The 22,059-nt window shown below is 37.6% G+C and overlaps 1 protein-coding gene across 4 annotated transcripts in view; it reads left to right on the top strand.

The window, feature by feature from the left end:
- Positions 1 to 5,483: 5,483 nt before the first annotated feature.
- Positions 5,484 to 22,059, top strand: part of Bub1 (BUB1 mitotic checkpoint serine/threonine kinase) — a 31,402-nt gene continuing 14,826 nt past the window's right edge. The window contains exons 1-13 of one of the 4 annotated variants that reach the window (XM_087650963.1): positions 5,692 to 5,808; positions 8,055 to 8,114; positions 8,197 to 8,335; positions 10,665 to 10,861; positions 11,379 to 11,445; positions 12,626 to 12,669; positions 13,865 to 13,968; positions 14,990 to 15,042; positions 15,129 to 15,310; positions 17,405 to 17,556; positions 19,354 to 19,580; positions 20,679 to 20,737; positions 21,881 to 22,009. In XM_087650963.1, the coding sequence (XP_087507089.1) occupies positions 10,789 to 10,861; positions 11,379 to 11,445; positions 12,626 to 12,669; positions 13,865 to 13,968; positions 14,990 to 15,042; positions 15,129 to 15,310; positions 17,405 to 17,556; positions 19,354 to 19,580; positions 20,679 to 20,737; positions 21,881 to 22,009 (1,090 nt within the window). In that variant the 5' untranslated portion in view covers positions 5,692 to 5,808; positions 8,055 to 8,114; positions 8,197 to 8,335; positions 10,665 to 10,788. 4 annotated transcript variants of the gene reach the window in all.

Genomic DNA, 22,059 nt, shown 5'->3' with positions numbered 1-22,059 from the left:
CAAGGATAACATCAAGAGTTCAGCTTGAATCCTTGTAACAAGTAAACCTCAGTTCCCTCCTCACTCCCAGGCTGCACAGCTCCAAACACTCCCATCCGAAGCTTCCTGGACTTCTGTATCAGAGTACAAGAGTGAGTCCACTCCCTCACCTTTACCAGAGCTGACACGAATAATTTGGCCTGTCCTGGAAGATATTAGAAGAATCTTTTCACATGCTACACCTGTCTCCAAGGGCCAGAGAAGCATCATCCTCTTCAGTGACCAGAGCACTAAGAATCTTAAGCTCCTTAGCCATCTCCAATATACTTCCTGCAAATCTTTTCATATTAACAAGGAGAAGCTGTGAAATTAAATGACTCAGGGAAGTTGACTTTGAGTAACTTTAGCTAAATTTAATAGGTCCGGTGGTCCACTGTTTTAATTTCCTGGAACTGCCACAGAAATACCATGAACTGATGATAGCTTAACAACAGAAACCTGTTCCCTCATGGATATGAAGGCTGCCAGTGTGGGGTTGAAATAACAGCAGTACCTCGTCCCTGTGAGCTCCATGGAAGAATCCTCTCTTGCCACTTCCTAGAGTCCAGTGGCTTCCAGAAATCTCTGGCATTCCTTGGCTTGTAGTTGTATCGTACCATGCTAATAGCTTCCTTAATCATAATGTGACCATCTCCCCTTGTGTTTATTTTCAAACTTCTGTCTTCTCAGAAGGACACCGGTCTCTAGGTTAAGAGCTCAGTCTAATCCACAGTGACTTCCCAACTTGATTACATCTGCAAAAATCCTTATTTCCAAAGAAGAAGGCAATCTGAGGTTACAGATAAACATATTTTGTGTGTGTGTGTGTTGGGAATACTATTCAAACCAGTACCCCCACCTCAAATTGATCCTTAGCCAATAAATGGAAGGAAGTAACCACTGTTGGTTTAGATAATCAATTTCTGCATTAACTACATTCCAGATTTTTTTTAAAAAAAAGGCTCAGCAGCACAATTACACACACTCTCCCAACAGACCCAGGTTCTAAAAGTTGAGCATAGACACTTGAATTTTCAAAAACCTCCTCTTCCTCCTAGGTGAGTGATTCCAAACTTTGCTGCACAGTGGTTTGCCGACACCAAGAAGCAACTGGAAAGAGTGAAGTAAGATGGTCTATGTAATAGTATTGCACCCATGTTGGCTTCTGATTTTGATCACAGCACTGTGGGTTTTGAGTGTTCTGGGTTTAGAAGCAAATTGCAGTATTTACTGGCATGATTTCTTCCAAATGAGTTAGAAAATTGTGTGTGTGTGTATGTATGTATGTATGTATGTATGTATGTATGTATGTGCATGCGTATATGTGTGTGCTCATATCTACATACCCCGCACATGTATGTTTGATGTGAAGAGAGGAAGGGAGAGAGGTAGACAAAGAAGGCAATATGAGGCTTCTCTCAGTCATCCGTTATCTAGTTACTCGCAGTTATAAACCAATAAAAACTTGTTTGAATTATTTTCAGCCAAATGAAAATGCTTCAGTTCACAAAACGCAAGGGAAACTTGGGCATAACCAGAGATCATTGGTGTGAAGGGCATCACTGGAAACAGCTGTTTCAACTCTCAACTTTCTGTTTCTCTCATATTCATACCTTTCCCTCTCCCTCTCCCTCTCCCTCTCCCTCTCCCTCTCTCTCTCTCTCTCTCTCTCTCTCTCTCTCTCTCTCACACACACACACACACACACACACACACAGAGAGTCTTTCTCCATTCTTAGAGCAAGACCAAAGCCTACCTGGAAGTAAGAACCACAGAGACCAACAGAACCCCAACATCACAGTTCTCAGCTCCAACCATAAGAAACTACCTTTGTTTCCCCTTCATTTCCAGTTGCAGCAATTTTAGTACAACTTTGATTGGCTTAGTGTGGGTAAGATAACCACTCCTGACCAACCAAATGCAGTGGAGGTACATGGCAGGGACCTCTATAAGGCTACATTGCTGATATGGCTACATAATATGGCTACATAATACTCCCGACCCCATCTAGGAACCTGCTGAGGGGTTTGACAGCTGCCAAATCCCTTCCAGCCCTTTCGTTTTCCCCATAGCCTTCAACCTAACAAGCAGAACAGTCAGACCAAGATGCTGCCCTCTCTTTCTAGATGCTACCCTGAGGAGCTCTAGACAGCCCTACAAAGAAGTACCCTCCTCCCCAGCAAAAAGTACTCAGCTGGGGACTGGGAGTCCTTCAAGGCCATCAGAAAGCTCGGAGAGGACAAAGGCACCAGAATAGATGTTCCAGCTACCCCTGGTCCAGGCCCAGAAATCCTGCCCATGACAGACAGATATAGACCAGAAAGGTTGGAATGAAGGGAACCAACAGTGATTGGCCTCTGAGAAGTATAACTTGTCTGTAATGGACTGGAGAGGGAGGGCCTCTAAATTAGTCTCCAAGAGCTTCTCAGGTCTTCAGTACAAGAGAAAGGCTCTAAAATTGTTTCTGGCTTCCCTCTGCACAGCACCTGGCCTCTTGGCCCTGGAAGGAGCAACAGACTGACCCCCTCCCCAGCAAGGTCATTTATAGGGCATTCTACATGCAGTGGTTTATGGTGAGGTACTGCATAACCTTGAGCATCTGGTGCTCAGGTTTCCTTTAAACTTCGTCTACAGATGAATAACCAGCAATGTTTAATGACTTGCCCAAGGGCACACATCTCTTAGTCGCTTCCTAAACACCCTATCCAGGGCTCACATAAGTGAGTTACACACTACAGGACTGACTTGGGGCATTATTAATTAATGAATGCTATTTTTATGGAGACTACAGGGCGTGGACTCTACAACCCAAAGCTGTGGTTCTGTAATGAGGTGCAGCCTGTCCTTGTGAGCATTTGAGTATGTAAATTTCAGAAATCATGTAACCATAGTAAACCTAAGAGTTTAAAGGCATCCTGGAGCTTGTTCGGACAGTTCCTTCTTTTCTGATGGGGACACTGCAGGGGATATTCTCCAATTGAGTAGTCTCTGCCTGCTGCTCAAAACTTGGGGTAAGAAAAATGGAAAAACTGGGAGTGGAACAAAAAAGCTACTATGTGGAGCAGAAGAGACCGGGAAAAGGCTTGGCTTTAGGCTATTGGTTTGCTTTATTTGCCTTGTGCTATTTGCTCACTGTGAACAAAAGTGGCAGAGGGAAAACTTGGGCAGTTTTTAATTACTGGATCTTCTTACCCCCATATTCTAGACAAATGTCCAGAGAGAGGAAAGGCACAGCCTCCTGAGACAGCCACCACAATATCTTCAGAAACGACAAGGTTACTGAGTACACGCCGAGGGAGCTGTGCGCCAAACAGCAGAGTCACCTGGGGCTGTGTGCACACAGCAGCTGCTCCTCCGTGATTCCCAGAAAACAGTTTTGATTGGTGGGTGTTTGACAGGAGGCGTGGTTTAAAGAGCAGTTCCTGGTGTTAATTTTAAACAGTCATACTCGGCCACAGTTTCTTTGGACAGTGCCGGTTAGACTTCTCCAGCACAGGTAAAATAAAGGTCTGCACAAGAAAACACAAATGGCTACATTGTGATAAACCAAGGCTATCACAACTTTCCACTGTTATCTTAACTAAAACTTTTCGTTAAGAGAAATCCATTGTTAAACAGAAATCCATTGTTAAACACAAGGCACGCTTGTGTAATATATAAGGCATAACAATAATAAGAAAATGAGCAATACGTGTGCCCAGATTAAACATATAGATGTCTGTATGTAACTTGGGTTCACTTTACCTCTTCTCCAGCCTTTCCTTTGCTCCCAAGTAGACTAACTAGAGTGTTGTTATTCTGCTTCTAATTAAGGCCAAAGAGTTGTGTCCAGGGTGAAGTCCAGAAAGCCTCACACAAAGGCTGCTAAATTAACATATGAGAAGAATCTGTCCACGAAAAGAAAGGCTGAGGAGGTCTTTGAACTGGCCAGAGCCACTAGTATCTTCCCCCAACCCACCCCTCATTTCCCACCCCCATCCCATGCCTGAAGGTAACATTTTAATACTGAAATACTAATGAGAAATGCCATGCATGAATTTGTAAAGACAACCTCATGTAACGCGGCATGCACAAGCAATCTCATGCTATGAAGATGACCCAAAACCCCAGAGAATGTGGCATGAAAGTCCCAATCCTTTGGATGGCCTTTATTGAGTTTCTATAAGCCTTCTTTCTGCTTTAGGCTTTAGGGTTTCTCTGTGTAGCCCTGGCCATCCTGGAACTCACTCTGCAGACCAGACTGACCTGGAACTCAGAGATCTGCTTTTTCTCTGCCTTCTGAGTGCTGGGACTAAAGGCATGTGCCACCACAACCCAGTTTGGAAGTATATTCTTTTTTTTTAAATTTATTTTTTATATATAACTACACTATAGCTGACTTCAGACATACCAGAAGAGGGCATCTGATCCCATTACAGATGGTTGTGAGCCACCATGTGGTTGCTGGGGTTTGAACTCAGATGGCTTTTCCGGAGGTCCTGGGAGTGTATTCTTCACTTTGCTTGTTACTATATACTAGGAATGCAAGAACCTGGAACTCCCTCTAGTGGTGTTGACCAATTCTGACATCTGCCAATATCATGATCACAGACAATATTTTAGTGTGCAGCTATAAAAACATGTCAGGAATATCCCTCTAGTGAGTCTAAGAAATCAAATGAGAAGTCACTCATAATTCTTTTCTCTAGGTTAGGAAATGTCTCTCAGTCTATCAACTTAAGGGAGCTGAAACTCCCAGGACCTTTAGAAGCAGGAAGGTAAGTAATCACACGAGCCTTTTATGTTCTACTTGCTTTGGTCAAGTGACCCTAGAGAGGCAAAGTGGGAAGTTATTAAAACTCAAGAGGCAGAGAAGACTAGATTATTTCTCAACTCACTCTCAGAACACATGAACACGTTAAATATTTATTCTTGGACATCCGGACTCTTTACAAAGTTATTATGAATATTTTACGAATATTATTATACGAATATGTGTGGGTGTGACTTTATCTGAACCTAGTATGTGCAGGTGCTGGCAGAGGCCAAAGGCGCAGGATCCCACAGAACTCTGGAACACACACACACATACACGGTCCTACAAACAGGGCTATTTTTCTTCATTCATGAACCCGACATGAGTGTGGTTTTCTTATTTGTTATACGAGTATGTACCACGGCATGCGTGTGGAAATCAGAGGACAACTTGAGGAAGTTGGTTTTGTTTCCTTCCACCTTATGGATGCTTTTATTCACTGAGCCAGCTCACCAGCCATGCAATTTCTGTTAGTTAAGCAAAGAGAACAAAAATTCGCGACTCTCAAGACCCAGGAAGGCTCAAAGCAGTTCCAGTCACAGAATCGTCGCGTTCAGCCCGATAGTGTAATACTGTAAACCAGTTGCAATTCCTACAGTTTAAAAAATAATAACAATAATCCCTATGTTTAAAAAAAATGGTTATTGTCTCACTAGAACGGAAACGAACCTGACCTCAGCCAGCACCTAGCCTAGGATTCACTAAAGGCCTAAGGGCAAGTGAAAGAACGGCTGAGGAGGGCGAGGGGGTGGGGGCGGGACTTTGTCTCCCAGCAACGGGCGCAGCGATTGGCCAACTTTCCCGCAGCGGAAACCAATAGTCAGGCGCGCTGCCAACGCTCGACATTACAAGTGCGGCTGCGCGGGGAATTCGAATCGCTGGCCGCCTTCGAGGCTCGGGGTGGGGGCTGATGGGGTGTTTAGTCGGCGGCTGATGGGGTATTTCACCGCTGCGCGCTTTTTCTCGTCATGGACAACCTCGGAAATGTCTTTCGGTAAGTGTCGTTCAAGTGGAGTGAGAGCGCGAGCCGGACTGAGTGCCGGTCCGGACGGTTGGAGTGCGGGTCCCTCAGGAGCGCTTTCTCCTCAGCGCTGCTTCCTCAGTGGGTTCGCCACACCAGGCCTCAGGCAAGGCGGCGGCCCCCGGCTCACTCGCGTAGAGGTGCAAGCTGCAGCCGGTTACTGTTTTGTGCACAGGATTTGGGATTTGGGCAGTCTGCCAGACCTTCAGAAGTCACGTGTGTCCATGGAGAACTCGGTCCAAATGCGAGGAACGCCCTGCCCTCAAAACCCAAACTAGGGTGGTGAGATTTTTGGAGAAAATTACAAAATCTCTGGTAAAAACGCCACCCAACTAAGGAAAAAATTTACTATTTCTCGATATGTAAGAAACAAAAGTTGAAGCTGAACTTTATGGAAAAAATGCTTGCTATTAAGTCATTTAAATCTTCCTGCAACCAGATTTTTTTTTTTTTTTTAAGATTACCACACTGATTGCTTTTTTACTTTTTTATTTTTTGGACTGGGATGGGGTGCACTTAGGTGACTTACCCAGCCTGTGATGGTAAGCCATTTTAAAACTGTTAAATCAGATGTTACAAGAAATACAATTTTTATTTTTATCAGTCCTTTAGGTATTAGATAAGTAAGATATCCAAAATCTGTTGGCGTTAAGCAATTTAACTTTTGATCAGATCGACTAAGGATCTCCCCTCCCCATTCTAAAAAAGTAACTAGGTATTTTGATTTTTAAAGGCTAATTTGATGTTTTAGCATTAAGTTACAGTGTGTTTAAGCGATTTTCCCAGGAGATGTGGTTGGTGTAAGGTTATTCAATGTTTACCTTGGACAAATATTTGTATATCTTATTTTGCTAAATAAGAACTTATAAACAAAGAAGTTGTGCTGACATTTCAGACATGCTAAAAGGAATCCAAAATGTGTTCCTTTTAAGTGAAAAAAGTGAGAGACCTTGATCTTTAAAAAAAAAAAAAAGACATTACTAAAATCTATACTACTACTGCCCACAAAATCATGAGACAGCCTTTGCAGTTTCTCTAAGTGATTTCAGTATGCCAATGAAATATATTTTGAGATAGATTTTCTCATCATCTACAAAAATACTACTTTTAAATTCTTTCTCTCCTAATCTCATTTCTCAATTTAAAAACCTATGAGTGTTTCTCGACTGGATTCATACTGAAAATACAGTTGATTCCCATCTTCCCTCTCTCTGTAGTTGTACATATGCTATTCTCACCCTTACTTACTACCTATTAGGACTGTGCCATAACTTCTGAACTGATTCCTATTTATAGTTCCACCCCTACCCCTTTATGTAAAGGAACAAAGAAGACATTTTAAAATGCTGGAGAGATGGCTCGGCTGTTCAGAGCACTGACAGTTCTTCTAGAAGTCCTGAGTTTAATTCCCAGCAACCACATGGTGTCTCACAACCATCTGTAATGGGATCCGATACCCTCTTCTGGTGTGTCTAAAGACAGCAACAGTGTACCACATACATAAAATAAATAAAATTTTAAAAAATGCAGATAGAGCTTGCCTCTTTACACTTTACACCTTTTTACACTAATTTTGATTCCTTAAGGATAACTCGTGCCCACTCTTACCACTTAACTTGCCTCCCTTTTCTATTTAACAGTCAATGAAACATGGTACTATTTTTTTATGTTTTTGTTTGTTTACCCCACTAGCACGTGAAGTTGTTAGGACTTGATTTGTTTGCCTGACTAATTAAACTGTGGTTAGGTATTGTGGAAGTAAGAAAAGCAAAATCCTCTGGGAGCTCTATGGGTATTTATCAGCACTGTCATCATGTGCTTATCCTTTGGGACAATGTTAGATTTGGACTCAAGCAAACAGTCTCTGGAAACTCCAAATTGTAGTATTGGGGCTGTCACACCAGAGGAGAGGCTTTCTTTGGATCTTATTCTAACCCCCTAACTTACCTATGCTCCTGAGAAATAAGGGCCTAAGTATCGCTTGTCTCAATACCACTGGGGAGCAATGACATTGGGATCACCAAGTCTAGATAGACTTTGAGGCAAATACTGATTCTGACTTTTCTGAACACCTCTGAATGATTGCTCTTTTATGTGATATTTTGGTTGATATTCAGGATTTCCACTCTCAAGTATATAGATAACATAATGTAGAATCAAATATATCTTTGGCATCCAGGAATTATTCCTCCTTTCATGTCTGTACTTTTGTGTTCTAGTATGTTTGAAGCCCATATGCAAAGCTACAAGGGTAATGACCCACTTGGAGAATGGGAAAGGTTAGTGCATGTTTGTTTGTTTTCCTTTAAACAAAGGAACCATATGCTACCCTGTGGAAAACTAATATCCATATTTTTCTAGCTTTATGAAGTGGGTAGAAGAAAATTTTCCTGACAATAAAGAACACTTGGTGACAATATTAGAACATTTAATGAAGGAATTCTTAGATAAGAAGAACTACCACAATGATTCAAGATTCATCAGTTATTGCTTAAAATTTGTAAGTATAATTTCAGGTAGACAGCTAAATAAAATGTTTTACTTCTGGTTCTCTCCCTTGCTTTTTGGGGGTAAGGGGGGTTAAGACAGGGTTTTTCTTTGTAGCCCTGGCTATCCTAAAACTCACTCTGTAGACTAGGCTGGACTGGAACTCAAAAAGATTCACCTACCTCTGCCTCCAAGTGCTGGGATTAAAGGAGTGCCCAACAATTGGCTGGCTTTTGGACTCCTTCTTGTTAAGATCATTTTAGACTGCCTTTTTTAAATATCAATTTCTTGCTTTTAATTCATGAATGTTTTAAAAGTTATGTAGTCAGAAGTATGTATTTTAGAGCCTTGGCTTCTAAAGCACTGAAGAATCAGTGATTTAATTTTAAAGCCTCTCTTTATTTCATATGTCTAAATGTTCCGACATGACATAGGAACTAAAAGTTAAATGGATTGTTAGATAAGAAATCTGGTTGGGGTCAGTTGTAGCTCACTTGGGAGAGAAAGGCAGGCAAACCTGCATTTTCTGCCAGCCTAGTCTACAGAGAAAGTTCTAGAACAGCCACGGCTATGTAGCAAGGCCCTGTCTCGAAAAGAAAAGGAAAAAGAGAGAAGAAAAACGTGCTTTAGGGTGAGATGATAAGCAGGAGCTCTTGGGTGCTAAGAGACTCTGGGAATGAATCAAATTCGTCATGAGTATAGTAAATAAATGTTAACTGAGTGTTAAATATCAAAAAATATTTTAACCGTAATATATAGTTATACATCATAACTAGTATATATACCATATAGTATTATATATGACTATATAATATATAACTATATAACATATAGCTACATATAACTAGTATATAACTATAATAGCTAGTATATAACAATAATAACTAGTAAAAGAAAATTTAACTCAGAGACTAAATTAACTCAGAGACTAAATATAATGCTAAAAGAAGGAGGCAGTCTCAGACTTTAAGAGAGTGGGATTCTGTGTTTATATTATGGCTTCCAGTTTAGTGTTTCTATGGGATTCCTGAATGTGCACACAAGCAGGTCTCAGACTCTTGTCCCTTCCTTCTCTTGGGCTCTTTTCCTTCTTTTGGTTTGTCTTATCCAATTTTGATGAGATTGGGTTTTTTTTTTCACCTTATTTTACTTTATTTTGTTAAATTTTTAAAGATGAATGTATGAATGAACAAATGAAAACCTAGCTACTAGGGTAAAAATTAACAACTGAACTGTCATACCTACTGGGAGAGGGAGAATCTGTTTTCTCAAATGGAATGACGCTGGGCATATCAACACTCCAGGGTAGGCTCATGCTCAGGAGTAGTTGACCAACAAATAATGGACTCCACGGTTTTTTGCTTTTATTTGGTTTGTTTTTTTGTTCTTGTTTTTTTCTTTTTAGTGTTGATGTATTTTGTTTTTTAGGTTTTGGGGTTATGTTACTGTAATTTTTGTTTGTTTTGGTTCTTTTGTTTGATTTTTTTTTTTTGAGACCTTAAAATTGAGTATGTAAGGAGAAGAATATGATCAAAATATATTTAAACTTAAAAGTTTTAAGTAATAAAAATATAATTTAAAAAACACAAAAATATGTTTTAAAAAGAATTTGAGAACCAGTTAAGATGTTGCATTTCATGCAGCACCAGTAGAAAACATGTTTCCCCCAGTGGCAACATTATGAATTCTAATAATAAAATCATGTGGAATAGAAAATGAACATGAAATTGTTATCTAAATTATAAAATATTCTAATTAAAGGCACCTTGTGGGACTTGAGTAAGCTCAGATTAAGATAAAAGAAGTATTTCATGTAATGAATCATTGTAGGTCCTACTGTTTTCTGAAATACTTTGATAATTATTGAATATCAAGGGAAGAAATAAATTTTAGATTTACTATCAGAGAACATTTGTATTTACATAATACCCTAGACTTTCACAAAGATTGAACAGTGTAGGTCTGGCTGGGCTCTGGGAAATAACTAGCCTAGCAGATTGGTTATCTTGTGTATAGTAGTTATACATAGTTATGGAATACAGTAACTATATGTAAAAAAATGCACATAATGGTGTGATCCAAGTAATTGGTATATAACCTCTGGCATTTATCATTATGTGTGTGTGTGTGTGTGTGTGTGTGTGTGTGTGTGTGTGTGTGTGTGTGTGTGTTGGAAATCAAAACCCTCTCTATTAGCTATTTTGAATATAAAATTATCAACATAGTTTTCTAGTGTATAACATTAGAAGTCATTCTTTCTATCCAGCTACTCTCTATATTCATTAACCATATCTTTGCACTTCATTATTATTTATGTGTGGTTTTGCTCTGAATTTCTGTAGGCTGAGTACAACAGTGACCGTCATCAGTTTTTTGAGTTTCTGTACAGCCAGGGAGTTGGAACCAAGTCATCATATCTATACCTGTCCTGGGCAGGGCATCTGGAAGCCCAGGGAGAGCAGCAGCATGCCAGTGCTATTTTTCAAACAGGAATTCACAATCAGGCTGAACCTATGGAACTACTACAACAACAATACAGGTAGTTTCAAAGTGTATAACTCTTTTTCTGTCTGTACCTTTATGTGTATCTACTTTAACTGTAAGTCATACTGTATGTATATTGTAGGTCTGACCACAGATAGAAAGCTTTATACTTCTCTTAGGATGTCCTGTGTGACAGATTTTAAAATGTCACTTTAAACTGCAGCATTGTGAGGCAACACAGAAGATCACATCACAAGAAGGGTACCTGCAAGAGACAGAACAAATTGTCCTCTCAAAATAACCCATTAAACCATAAATAGAATTACCCATTCATGAAGACAAAGCCTTATTGATCTAATCACATTTTGGAGTTATAATATTTTATAACTCTCACAACGTGGGTTGAGTATCAACATGAAGTTTTAGTGGCTATTCAAACTGTAGTGAACTATCATAATGAATGCCTTATTTTTCTCTTCACGTGTTTTATTCTGTTACTTTTCTATTATAAAAATGCCTCATTTAAGAAAACTTGAAAATTCAGAAAACTATTTTTTCTCTCCATATTACAGAATTACACACATGCTTTACAGAGTCAAGCTGTGGATACACTGTATGTCAAGATCTTTTCCTCGAAAAGTAATATATTTCTTACATTAATCTAAAACATATGCTTAAACAGTTTCAGGGCATGTGAGACATACAACCAAACCATCTATTCAGTTTTTCTTTTGCATTCTCATTAGAAGAATGCATTGCACACCTTGCCAGCATTCGACATACCTATTTTTTTCATTTTACTATAGTATTTATGCTTTAAAAAAATTCTGATTTATTATCAGAATTTTCAAATATACATAAAAAGAAAAAATCAGTATTTAATAAATGTTCATTTATATACCTTTAGTAATTATTAACAGTTGATTTTTTAAAAATTTTTAAATATATGATTGCTCGCCTTCATATATTTATGTGAATTGTGCATGTACTTGACACCCCCAAAGGTCAGAAGAGAGCACTGGATCCCATTGTGAACCATCACGGTGGGTGCTAGAAATCAGACCTGAGTCCACTGGAAGAGCAGCCAGTGCTCTTAACCTCTGAGCCATCTCTCCAGCACCTTGACCTCTTTTGGTACTAAGGATGTTTATTTATCTCTTTTATTTGTTTGTGCCAAGCACACCACTTGGAATGTGTGAAGATGGCAGTCAGGCACAGTCATCCCGTTAGCCATGTGCTGACAGAACTCTTTATCTCAAACACCACTACAATCCTCTTTTAAAAAGTGTTTCCTACAGGCTTATTCTATGTTGCCTAATAAAGTTAATGATAATTCATTATCCAAAAGTGTCAGACTTGGGAGATGCAGTTTTTAATAGGCCGAGTTGGTATGGAAAAGTGCTATGAAATAATGTATGTGTGAAATTTTTATAAAACATGAGTGATACAACCCACTGTCCTTTGAAACAGTGATCTAAGTTTTATATTTTGATTTCTTTAAAATATAATTATTTTGTTTCAGATTTTAAAATATGTGAAGTAGTAGTTGAGACATCTTTGAGTTTTAACATCTGTAGACTTACATGGAGAAAGAGTGTGTATGTGCTCAACAAATTTGAAAAATAGTGACAAACTGTGTAAAAGGAAGGCTTTTCTAATATAAACATTCTCAGAACTTTATTTCTGCATTTAAAGCAACTTTCAAACTCAGTTTTTCTTTTTCTGTCTTTATTGCTTGTTCTATTAGTTACATTTCGGTACAGATATATATATTAAACTGTGAAGTTAAAATCTATATGTATCTTCTATTATCATGCAGGCTATTCCAGGCACGCCTTACTGGAACACATTTGCCAGATCAAGGTAAAATGATACTTTTTAAAATATCTAGATTGTTGAAAATTTAGTCTGTAATTTTCACTAAGTGTTTTTTGTTTTGTTTTGCTTTTTAAAAAGGGCCTTTTGTAGTATTTAATGAAAACCAAAGATTACCAAATTACTGTTTTGAGTAATAGTTTCCTATTACTCAAATAGTTTCCTCTGATAATAATCTCACAAAATAGCTTTGGACAGCAGAAGAGCTGTGTCTTAGCACTGTAGTACAGAAAATCTGCAAACAAAGCTTAAAGAATTTACTATTTGTGAAGAATTTTTAAAAAATAAGCTAATATCTAGATACAATATAGTAGCACACACTTGTAATCCCAGTACTCAGAAGGGAGGCTAAGAAGGAACATAAGTTTGAGGACAGCTAAGGCTATAACAATACCCTATCTTTTAAAAGAACAAAATGAAGATTCTCCCAAAGAGAGTAATGCTGGACTCCCCATCGGTTCCGAATTGAATCAAACAGGTGTAATATAACTTTTAAAATGTGGCCTGTTCTTTTCTCTTAGAAATAAAAATTCCATTTCAACAGTAGTTACTGTCATTTAGAATAACCACTTAGGCTTTATATTCCATTCAGGTATTATCTTTTTGGGTTGATCAGAAAATTTGTTTCTATAGTATTTTTCCTAATTGAAAATTAGTCCATTTTCTGAGACAGTTTAAATGGGTTGACTTTTAAAATAATTTTTGTACTTATGTGTTAGATATTTTATATGTATGAATGTTTTGCTTGCATGTATGTCTACACTGTATATATGTCTAGTGCCCACATAGTCAGAGAAGACATCACATTCCCTAGAAATAAAAGTTGTGGATGACTGTGAGCCACTGTGGGTGGTGGGAATTAAACCTGGGTCCTCTGTATTTTTTGTTTTTTTGTTTTTTTTTTTGTTTGTTTGTTTGTTTGTTTGTTTTTTTTTTTTTTTTGAGCTGGGGACCGAACCCAGGGCTTTGCGCTTCCTAGGTAAGCGCTCTACCACTGAGCTAAATCCCCAGCCCTGGGTCCTCTGTATTTATAGAGAACAAATGTTTTAACTGCTTAGCCATCTCTCCAACCACAAACAGATTTTTTAAATACAATATACTGGAAGAATAGATGAATGTATTATGTGCTGATTTTATTTACTGTCACTTTTCACTTCTCATTTCATTTTTTTTCCCCTCATAGCTACAACCTCAGAACCTTTGCATAGTGCACAGATTTTAAACCAAGTTATGTTAACAAAGTCAAGTCCAGAAACAGAAAACTCAGCTTGCGTTCCTAGGAGTCAGGTAACAAAGACATTTATTTGTATGTTGTATGGAAATCAGGAATGTTACTGGACAGCCATGCTGGCTGCCTTTGCATCTCATTCTATTGACACTGTCTCCTGTGATTGACCTCCATTGTCAGTTAATTCTTTAGTACAAATTATTGTGGTAAACTTAGTTCAAATCCCTCAATTTCGGGGTGCCTCTGTCATAGCTATAAAAAATAAATACTATTTCTGCTACATAATAGAAGATACCTTCTCATTTTCTGCTATCAAAAATTATATATGTTACTGCATCTTTTTCTGCCATTTCTATGGAGGAAAGTGGCTTCCTCCTTGTGCCTCCTTTTCATCCCCCAAAATATTGTTGATCCCTCTAAATCTCTTCTGCCTTGCTCATTTATAAACATAAAAATACTCAAATCTCCTTCTGCTTCTTGTTCCTTAGCATCTTTCTTTGTCAAAGTACAATTATTCTTTAGGACCTCCTTGTAGCTTAATCCAGTATAAAGACTTCTGTTTTTCTAATATAGCACATTCCTGGAAATAGAACATTGTTTGTCGGTCTTTGATAGATTATACAGACTGTCCCAATTTATATCTTAGAACATTTGCTACCGTCATTCTTTCTACTACTCTAAACTTTTAGACAAATGAAATGAATGTTACTTTTCTTTTGGTCATATTTCTTAAACCTAGCTCATTGTATGATAAGTGTGAAATATCAGTAAATATTTGTTTAGTAGGTTATTGCTAATATTAGAAATTTCTGAGAGTAAAACAATAACAAAAGGAAGTTTAATTTTTTAATTTAAATTAATTGCTTTCTTTTGGGGGAACCTCAGTATAAAAAGTTAACTAAAAATTATATCACTTAAAGCTCCAGCTATTAATCATAATTTACATATACGTGGTAAATATACCAGATGTTAAAAGGCCCCTTCCCACAGGGAATTTTCATATTTGTGAACTAATTTGTGTGAAGGTAAATGAATGCTCTGGTAAATGAATGCTCAAGTTAGTTTTCTTCTGTCTTTTAGGGTTCAGAATGTTCTGGTGTGGCACCTTCTACTTGTGACGAAAAGTCTAATATGCAAGTACAACGAGAACATTATTTCATAAATTTCGTTAAAGTTACTTCCAGTACACTGTTATAAATTGTGTCTTTCTCCACAGTAGGGAACAAAGAGTGATCATGATTTCCAAGTCAGAATGCTCTGTCAGCTCATCTATGGCACCCAAGCCTGAAGCTCAGCAAGTTATGTACTGCAAAGAAAAGCTTATCCGTGGAGATTCGGAATTTTCATTTGAAGAGCTGAGAGCCCAGAAATACAATCAACGAAAGAAGCATGAACAGTGGGGTACTTACACTCTTTATGCTGGGATTGTTTTACGTCATTTAAAATAATGGATAATTACATAACTGAATGAAACACGAGATGCCTTGAGCTCATTCTATTAGAAACTTAGAAGTCTTGATTAGATACTAGTCTAGCAGCAGTGCTTGTCCACAGGCTCCTTTGCTGAACTGATAGCTGGTGATTGAAACAGTGCTGCAGTAAACATTCTTACTAGTGCTTCTTTGCATTAATGAAATAGTGTTTCCATATTCTCTATGTGAATTTGAACCTGTGTATATAGTAGTCCTAAAATTTGTGGGGCATTTATTTGTTCTGTGAAAGGATTTCTTGAGAACTGAGGTTCAGAAAAGATTTCCCAAGTTTGCATCGATTTTAAACAGAACATGCAGAACAGCACACCAAAATTTATGTTTATAGAATAAATATATTATTATTTATATAAATTACCTATGCTTATTGGTAAATACTTTTTGTACCTCATAATGAAATATGCATTTACACTTGGGTTTTACTATAACAGCATATACTCTAGAGAGAGGAAAACAAACATTTGTTTCACTAAGGGTTTTATACCATCTAGGTTATTTGGACTAGATCTACTATGTGAGCCTTTGATTCATTACCTTTTTTTTTTTTTTAAGATTTATTTTATTTATATGAGTACACTGTGGCTGTCAGACAGACCAGAAAAGGGCATCGGGTCCCATTACAGATGGTTGTGTGCCACCATGTGGTTGCTGGGCATTAAATTCGGGACCTCTGGAAGAGCAGTCAGTGCTCTTAACTGCTGAGCCATCTCTCCAGCCCCCAGTTCATTACCTTTTTTAAAGATTTTGTTTAAAGTTATATATGAGTGTGGGTTTTACATGTGAGCGCAGTGCCCTCAGAAGAGGTGATTGTGGGGTTGGGGATTTAGCTCAGTGGTAGAATGCTTGCCTAGAAAGCACAAGGCCCTGGGTTTGGTCCTCAGCTCCGGAAGAAAAAAAAAAAGAGGTGATTATAAGGGTGTTGGGAACTCCGCTTAACTTTATAAGAGCAGCAAGCTCTCTTAACTGCTGAGCCATCTCTCTAGCCTCTATATTCATTACTTTTATATTTAACCAGCTATAGAGACCATCAATATTTGTTAAGGACCCATTTTGAATTGTCTATTGATAGTTTCCTTTTATTATCACAACCTGTAGTCTCTAGCCAAAAAAAATCTGACATGTTTGGAGTGTGCCTTTATGTGATATTTATAGGAAATAGAACTATCCAAAGTTTTACTTGAAACTCTGATCCTTAGTACACTTTATTTCCTAGAAAGGTGGAGCTGGAAGGGTGGCTCAGCAGTTAAGAGATGGTAGTGCTTTTGCAAAGTACCTGAGTTCAGGAGCCAGCCATGTCAGGTGACTTAGAACAAACACCCTGCTCCAGGGAATTTAACATCTCTATTTTCTATAGGCACTATCACATACATGTACATAGATATTCAGATATCAATTGAAAAGAATAAAAGCATGACTACCTGAGTTCTGTCCCTAAGACCCACATGTTAGGAAGAGAGCCAGCTTCTGCAGATTGTCCTCCAACCTCCACGTGCATACCTTGGGACTTGTGTTCTTATTATTTTTTTGAGAAGTGCCTAGAGTTACATTTTTTTTTAAGTGTGAAATAGAGGATGATGGGGGAATGAGGAGATAGCTCAGTTAGTAAATATAATATAATATAATATAATATAATATAATATAATATAATAATGAGGTGTGAATTTGACCCTGGGAACCACATTAAAAGTGACAAGTGTGGTGGCAGACAGTTGTAGTCACAGCACTTGGATGGCAATGGCAGCTTAGATTACTCAGTTCCAGGCCAGTGAGAACAAAATCCAAGGGGATGGCTCATGAGGATCTAAGACTTGTATTTAATAGTAACCGTGGTGAAGACAGGTAAAGGTTACAATTAAAAAATAATGTAAGTTTAAGCTCTGAAATCTAATAAATATGAAAAGCTTTGATTTAATAATTGTCCTAAATTGTGACCTTTTAATCATTTTGCATGCAATTTTCTGATGAAATTTTGAGAACAAACCATGTTTTTTTAATGTTCTTAAAGTTAGTGAAGACAGAAATTATATGAAAAGGAAAGAAGCAAATGCTTTTGAAGAGCAATTATTAAAACAGAAAATGGATGAACTTCACAAGAAATTGCATCAAGTGGTGGAATTGTCTCACAAGGACCTGCCTGCTTCTGAGAACAGGCCTGACGTATGTCCATGTTCTTCACTATTCCCAATGTCCATTATTCCAGTACTACTAACTATTGTTTTCTCTGCTTTATTTTTTGTAGTTATTCTAATTTAGCTAGAAAACTTACTGAATTAATAATTTGATAGATAAAGTTGTGAAAATTTGGAATAAGCAAAGAAATATAGAGACTAAGTGGAAATGTTTAGCTTAAGCTAGTCTCCACAGATGTCCAAAATACAAGAGACCCTGAGATCTGTGGTACTTCTTAATGGAGTACTTAATCTGTGTTGTGACTGCTCTTTCTCCACACTAATTTGCTAAGTGAGGAAATAGTGTAAGTCATTTAAATTACTGTTTTAGGGATGGTTTTGGCTTTTTTGGTATTGGTTTTGAAATGGGTTCTTTTTTTTTTTTTTGGAGCTAGGGACCGAACCCAGGGCCTTGCGCTTGCTAGGCAAGCGCTCTACCACTGAGCTAAATCCCCAACCCCTTGAAATGGGTTCTTTTTTTTTTTTTTTTGGTTCTTTTTTTTTCGGAGCTGGGGACCGAACCCAGGCCTTTGCGCTTCCTAGGTAAGCGCTCTACCACTGAGCTAAATCCCCAGCCCCGAAATGGGTTCTTAATATATTGTCCTTGCTGGCCTAGAAATTGCTTTGTCAATCAGATGTACCTTGAACTGACAGATGCCCCTGCTTCTGCCTCTGAGTAAAGGCATATGCCACCACACACAGCTTAAGTTAACTGTCTTACAATTTCTAAGAATGCTTCCATAAGATAAGGAATTAACCTTTCTGTATTTTAAACGTTTGTTTATCCTTCCTATTATGGACCATGCATTTGTGGAAGTTAATATAGATATATCCTGTTCATTAAATAGAAAATGGCTACTAATATTAGCAGAGCACTGGAGAATATTGGGCAACACTAATTTTAGTCTTTTCCTAAAATTTAGTAAAGAGAAATAAGATACTCTTTGTTTTGTGATTCACTTGTCTTTTTTTATAATTTAGCATAAGAAGTAATAGGTTTCATTATGAGACTGTCATACTTTGTTGATTATTTTTCTCTGGCCCTCCTTTTACCATGTATTCTTTTGCTCTTAATAGGCTCCTTTCCACTTTGATATCACACATATTATTACTAAACTCATCTGTTTTTGTTTTATTAGACAGGGTTCACACTGGCTTAGGCTGGCATGGAACTTGCTAGGTAGCCAAATCAGCCTTGGCCTTACTACAGTTGTCCTGTGCCTTAGACTCCCGTGAGCCACTGTTACTCCATAAATACTGATCTTACAGAAGCCAATTTGTTTTTCAGTGGTTGAAAATATAAATAAGATACTGGACTAGAGAGGTAGCTCAACTAGTAAAGTTATTTGCTGTACAATCGTGATGACCTGAGTTTAATCCCAGTAACCCATGTACAAAAGGCCGATATGGTAGCATGCATCTGTAATTCCAACCCTCGTACAGTGAGATGAAAGGCAGAGACATAGAGACATAAAGACATAAAGCCTGAAGCTTGTGAGCCAACTGGACTGTAATATGTGATGCAGAGAATTGAGGCCTTGGCCCAACAAAGTAAGGGGGAACCAGCTCCTAAAAGCTGTCCTCTGATTTATACATATACACAAATAATAATTTATAAAAAATTAATATAAGCTTTTGGTGTGTCCATGTTTAAGAAACTACAAGAAGCCATCATAGAGGCTAGTCTTGTTGTTGTTGTTATGCTTTGAAAAGCTTTATGACTGATTAGGAATATTCAAGACTTTTAATTTTGTTTTTGTTTATATCTTTTTGTTTTGCATGAAAGGCTAATCTAGTATGTGTGGGACAAAATACATGCTCCCACCAAGAACTGAGGGGTCTAAGTCTTTCATCCATCAATCAGCAGACCTCAGAGAACTCAGGAGAGAAACCACTGGAAGAACCTTCTGTTCCTCTTATGGTAAATGCTGTTAACAGCACTTTGCTGTTCCCAGCCATCAGCCTGCCATCTCTTCCTATTCCTGTAAGTGGCCAGTCAGAGACAGATTCCAGGTAAGCTAAATGCCCTGGAAATGGTAGTGACATGAGTAGCATGTATCATTTCTTTTCATGATCTGCAATGCCATGTTGTGTAAGAGATGAATGGTTCTGGTTTTTTAAAAATTTGTATGTTGAAAAGATTCCTAAATATTGGCCTCAAATCATTCAGACTTAATTCCATGCTTTTTTTTAAACAATATTTATACTTTTTTATTGAATTAAAATTTTTCAGCAGTTTCTCTGTACCTTCAGAATATATAGCTGAAAACTGAATGTACCTTTGTTTACTGGCTCTGACTGCATACCTGTAGGCATTATTAATGCACAGAAAATTACTTGACATCTGTTTTGCTGTTTCCTCTGTCTTCCTTCAGAACCTATTTGGGATAAGTGTCAATGATTCTTAGTGCCAAGATCTTTCTCTACACGATTCCCCAATTTAGAAGGATTTTTCTAGACTTCAAAAATAATACCAAATTTCCTATTTGTTTTACATTTTTGTCTTTGGTTATTTATCTCTTAACTTGTGATTTGATAGTAATTTGTAAAACTACAAGTAATTGGTACTTGTTTAACATTTCAATATGGTTTCTTAGGAGAATTCTTGAAGCATTAGACAGATGATGTTGACTGCCCAAGTGTATTTAAAAGCAAACTGTTATATAATTGGATTGCTACCTTTCCTTCTTAACATTTTAAAATCTGGGCATCACTAATGGTTTCAGGTTCATCACAAGAAATGTACTAGTTCCACTAACACACACTGCCTGAAACTAGGTCTTAGGCCTTTAACCTGTACCATAAATGAAGTGTGTTTGAGTTTGGGAAGCCATTTTGTCCTGCCACATGGAGGGATTGTTGTTACTTTGCTAACATAATAACCATTGAGTCACAGAAAAACATTCAGTGGTTACCTTTATTTGAACGAATTAATATTCTCAAAGGCAGTAAATATTTCATTTACTTATTACACCATGGCCCTAAGCAGTTTTATCCTAACAGACTTAACATTGTTAGCAATATTTTACTCTTTCTTTAGAGTTAGGTTTAAAATTCTAATATGTAAAGTGCTTTTATTCTTCAGTGTGCCTCAAGAGTTTTCTCTTTCAGAGGTGTGAATCAAAGTATTCGTGAATTCATGACACAGAGTGGACCAGACAAAAAAGAAGGTAGTGCTTCCTTATAATAACTTCATGCAGCTTGTTTAGGTAGACTCTTTTTGGGTTCCTCAGTGTCTATTTATGACTGTGGTATAGGAAGGCTTTCTTCAGAGGAAGAATGATTTTATAAAGCCTCAGACTATTTCAAACAAAAATAGAAAATTATTAGTCACATCTTCCTAAGTTTAGAATCCTTGGCATTTTTCTATTAAGCTTCTCAGTGTATTAATCTGAAAAGTCATAATTACTAAGGCTTGTTAGTCTTACATTCTGATTGGTAGTAGAGCGGAGGCATTACATAGAAGATAATTTTAGGCATTTACATAGAAGATAATTTTGTCAATTAAATAATAAAGACACAGTTGGTCATTTACTTCCTCTCCTCAGATGACTGGCATCTTTCCACTAACAGGAACAGGGCTGTTTGAAGTAGAGACTTACCGCACCAAGACTTGGTTCATGTCCACTAGATACAAAGCATAATTCTAAATAGTTAGAAAGGCAGTTGTGATGAAAAAGGCGAGAAGTCCTACGGGAAAAGAGGTATCACTATTAGGGTGGAGAGTTAGGTTCAAAGAAAATGACCAGGAAGGACTGATGAGTAAGATTTAGGTAAAAAGGAGAAGGGAAGTACCCATGCAGCAAACTTTGTGAACCTGTTTCAGGCAGAATGAATGACAAGTGTAGGTCTTTCAGGCAGCAATATTCCTGTTAATGTTCCAAGCACCAAAGATACTTTCCAGTGCTTTCAGATGAGCAGTGGGAGAGAGGGAGAAAGAGAGGTAAAGTCTGAGCAAACTCTAGCTGAGCAAAATGAAAAACATCCTTAAGATTTATAACAGTAGGGGGAAAAGATTTACACTATGACCAGAAGCAGGTATTACTTGGTATATTATGAGTAAAGGATGCTATTCATGACAAAACTAACTTGGTATGACCTTGTGCTTTTCTATAAAAGAATAATTCTTGACCTTACTTCATGATGTTATTACAAAGATAAACATAAATATATGAAAGACCAATCAATGATAATAAAAGTAGTGATCATTATTGACACTGGTAAACTTTTAATTGTAATTATGCAATCATGTGCCTTCTAATGTATTCTGATTGGCATATTGATAGTACATTTTTGTCTCACTCCTTTGCTAGTATGTGAAACAAATAAAGTTGCCAACATTAATGACTTTCATACAACTCCAAACACATCATTGGGAATGGTTCAAGGAACACCATGCAAAGTGCAGCCATCACCAACTGTCCACACCAAGGAAGCATTAGGTAAAATATTTTGTTTGTATAGTGCCTCCATAAATTAATAAAAACTGATT

Source organism: Rattus norvegicus, chromosome 3 (assembly GCF_021556685.1).
Source record: "Rattus norvegicus strain SHRSP/BbbUtx chromosome 3, alternate assembly SHRSP_T2T, whole genome shotgun sequence".
Classification (NCBI taxonomy): Eukaryota; Metazoa; Chordata; class Mammalia; order Rodentia; family Muridae; genus Rattus; species Rattus norvegicus.
The sequence above is the reverse complement of the archived record's forward strand: the minus strand, read 5'-3'. Positions and strand labels throughout refer to the sequence as shown.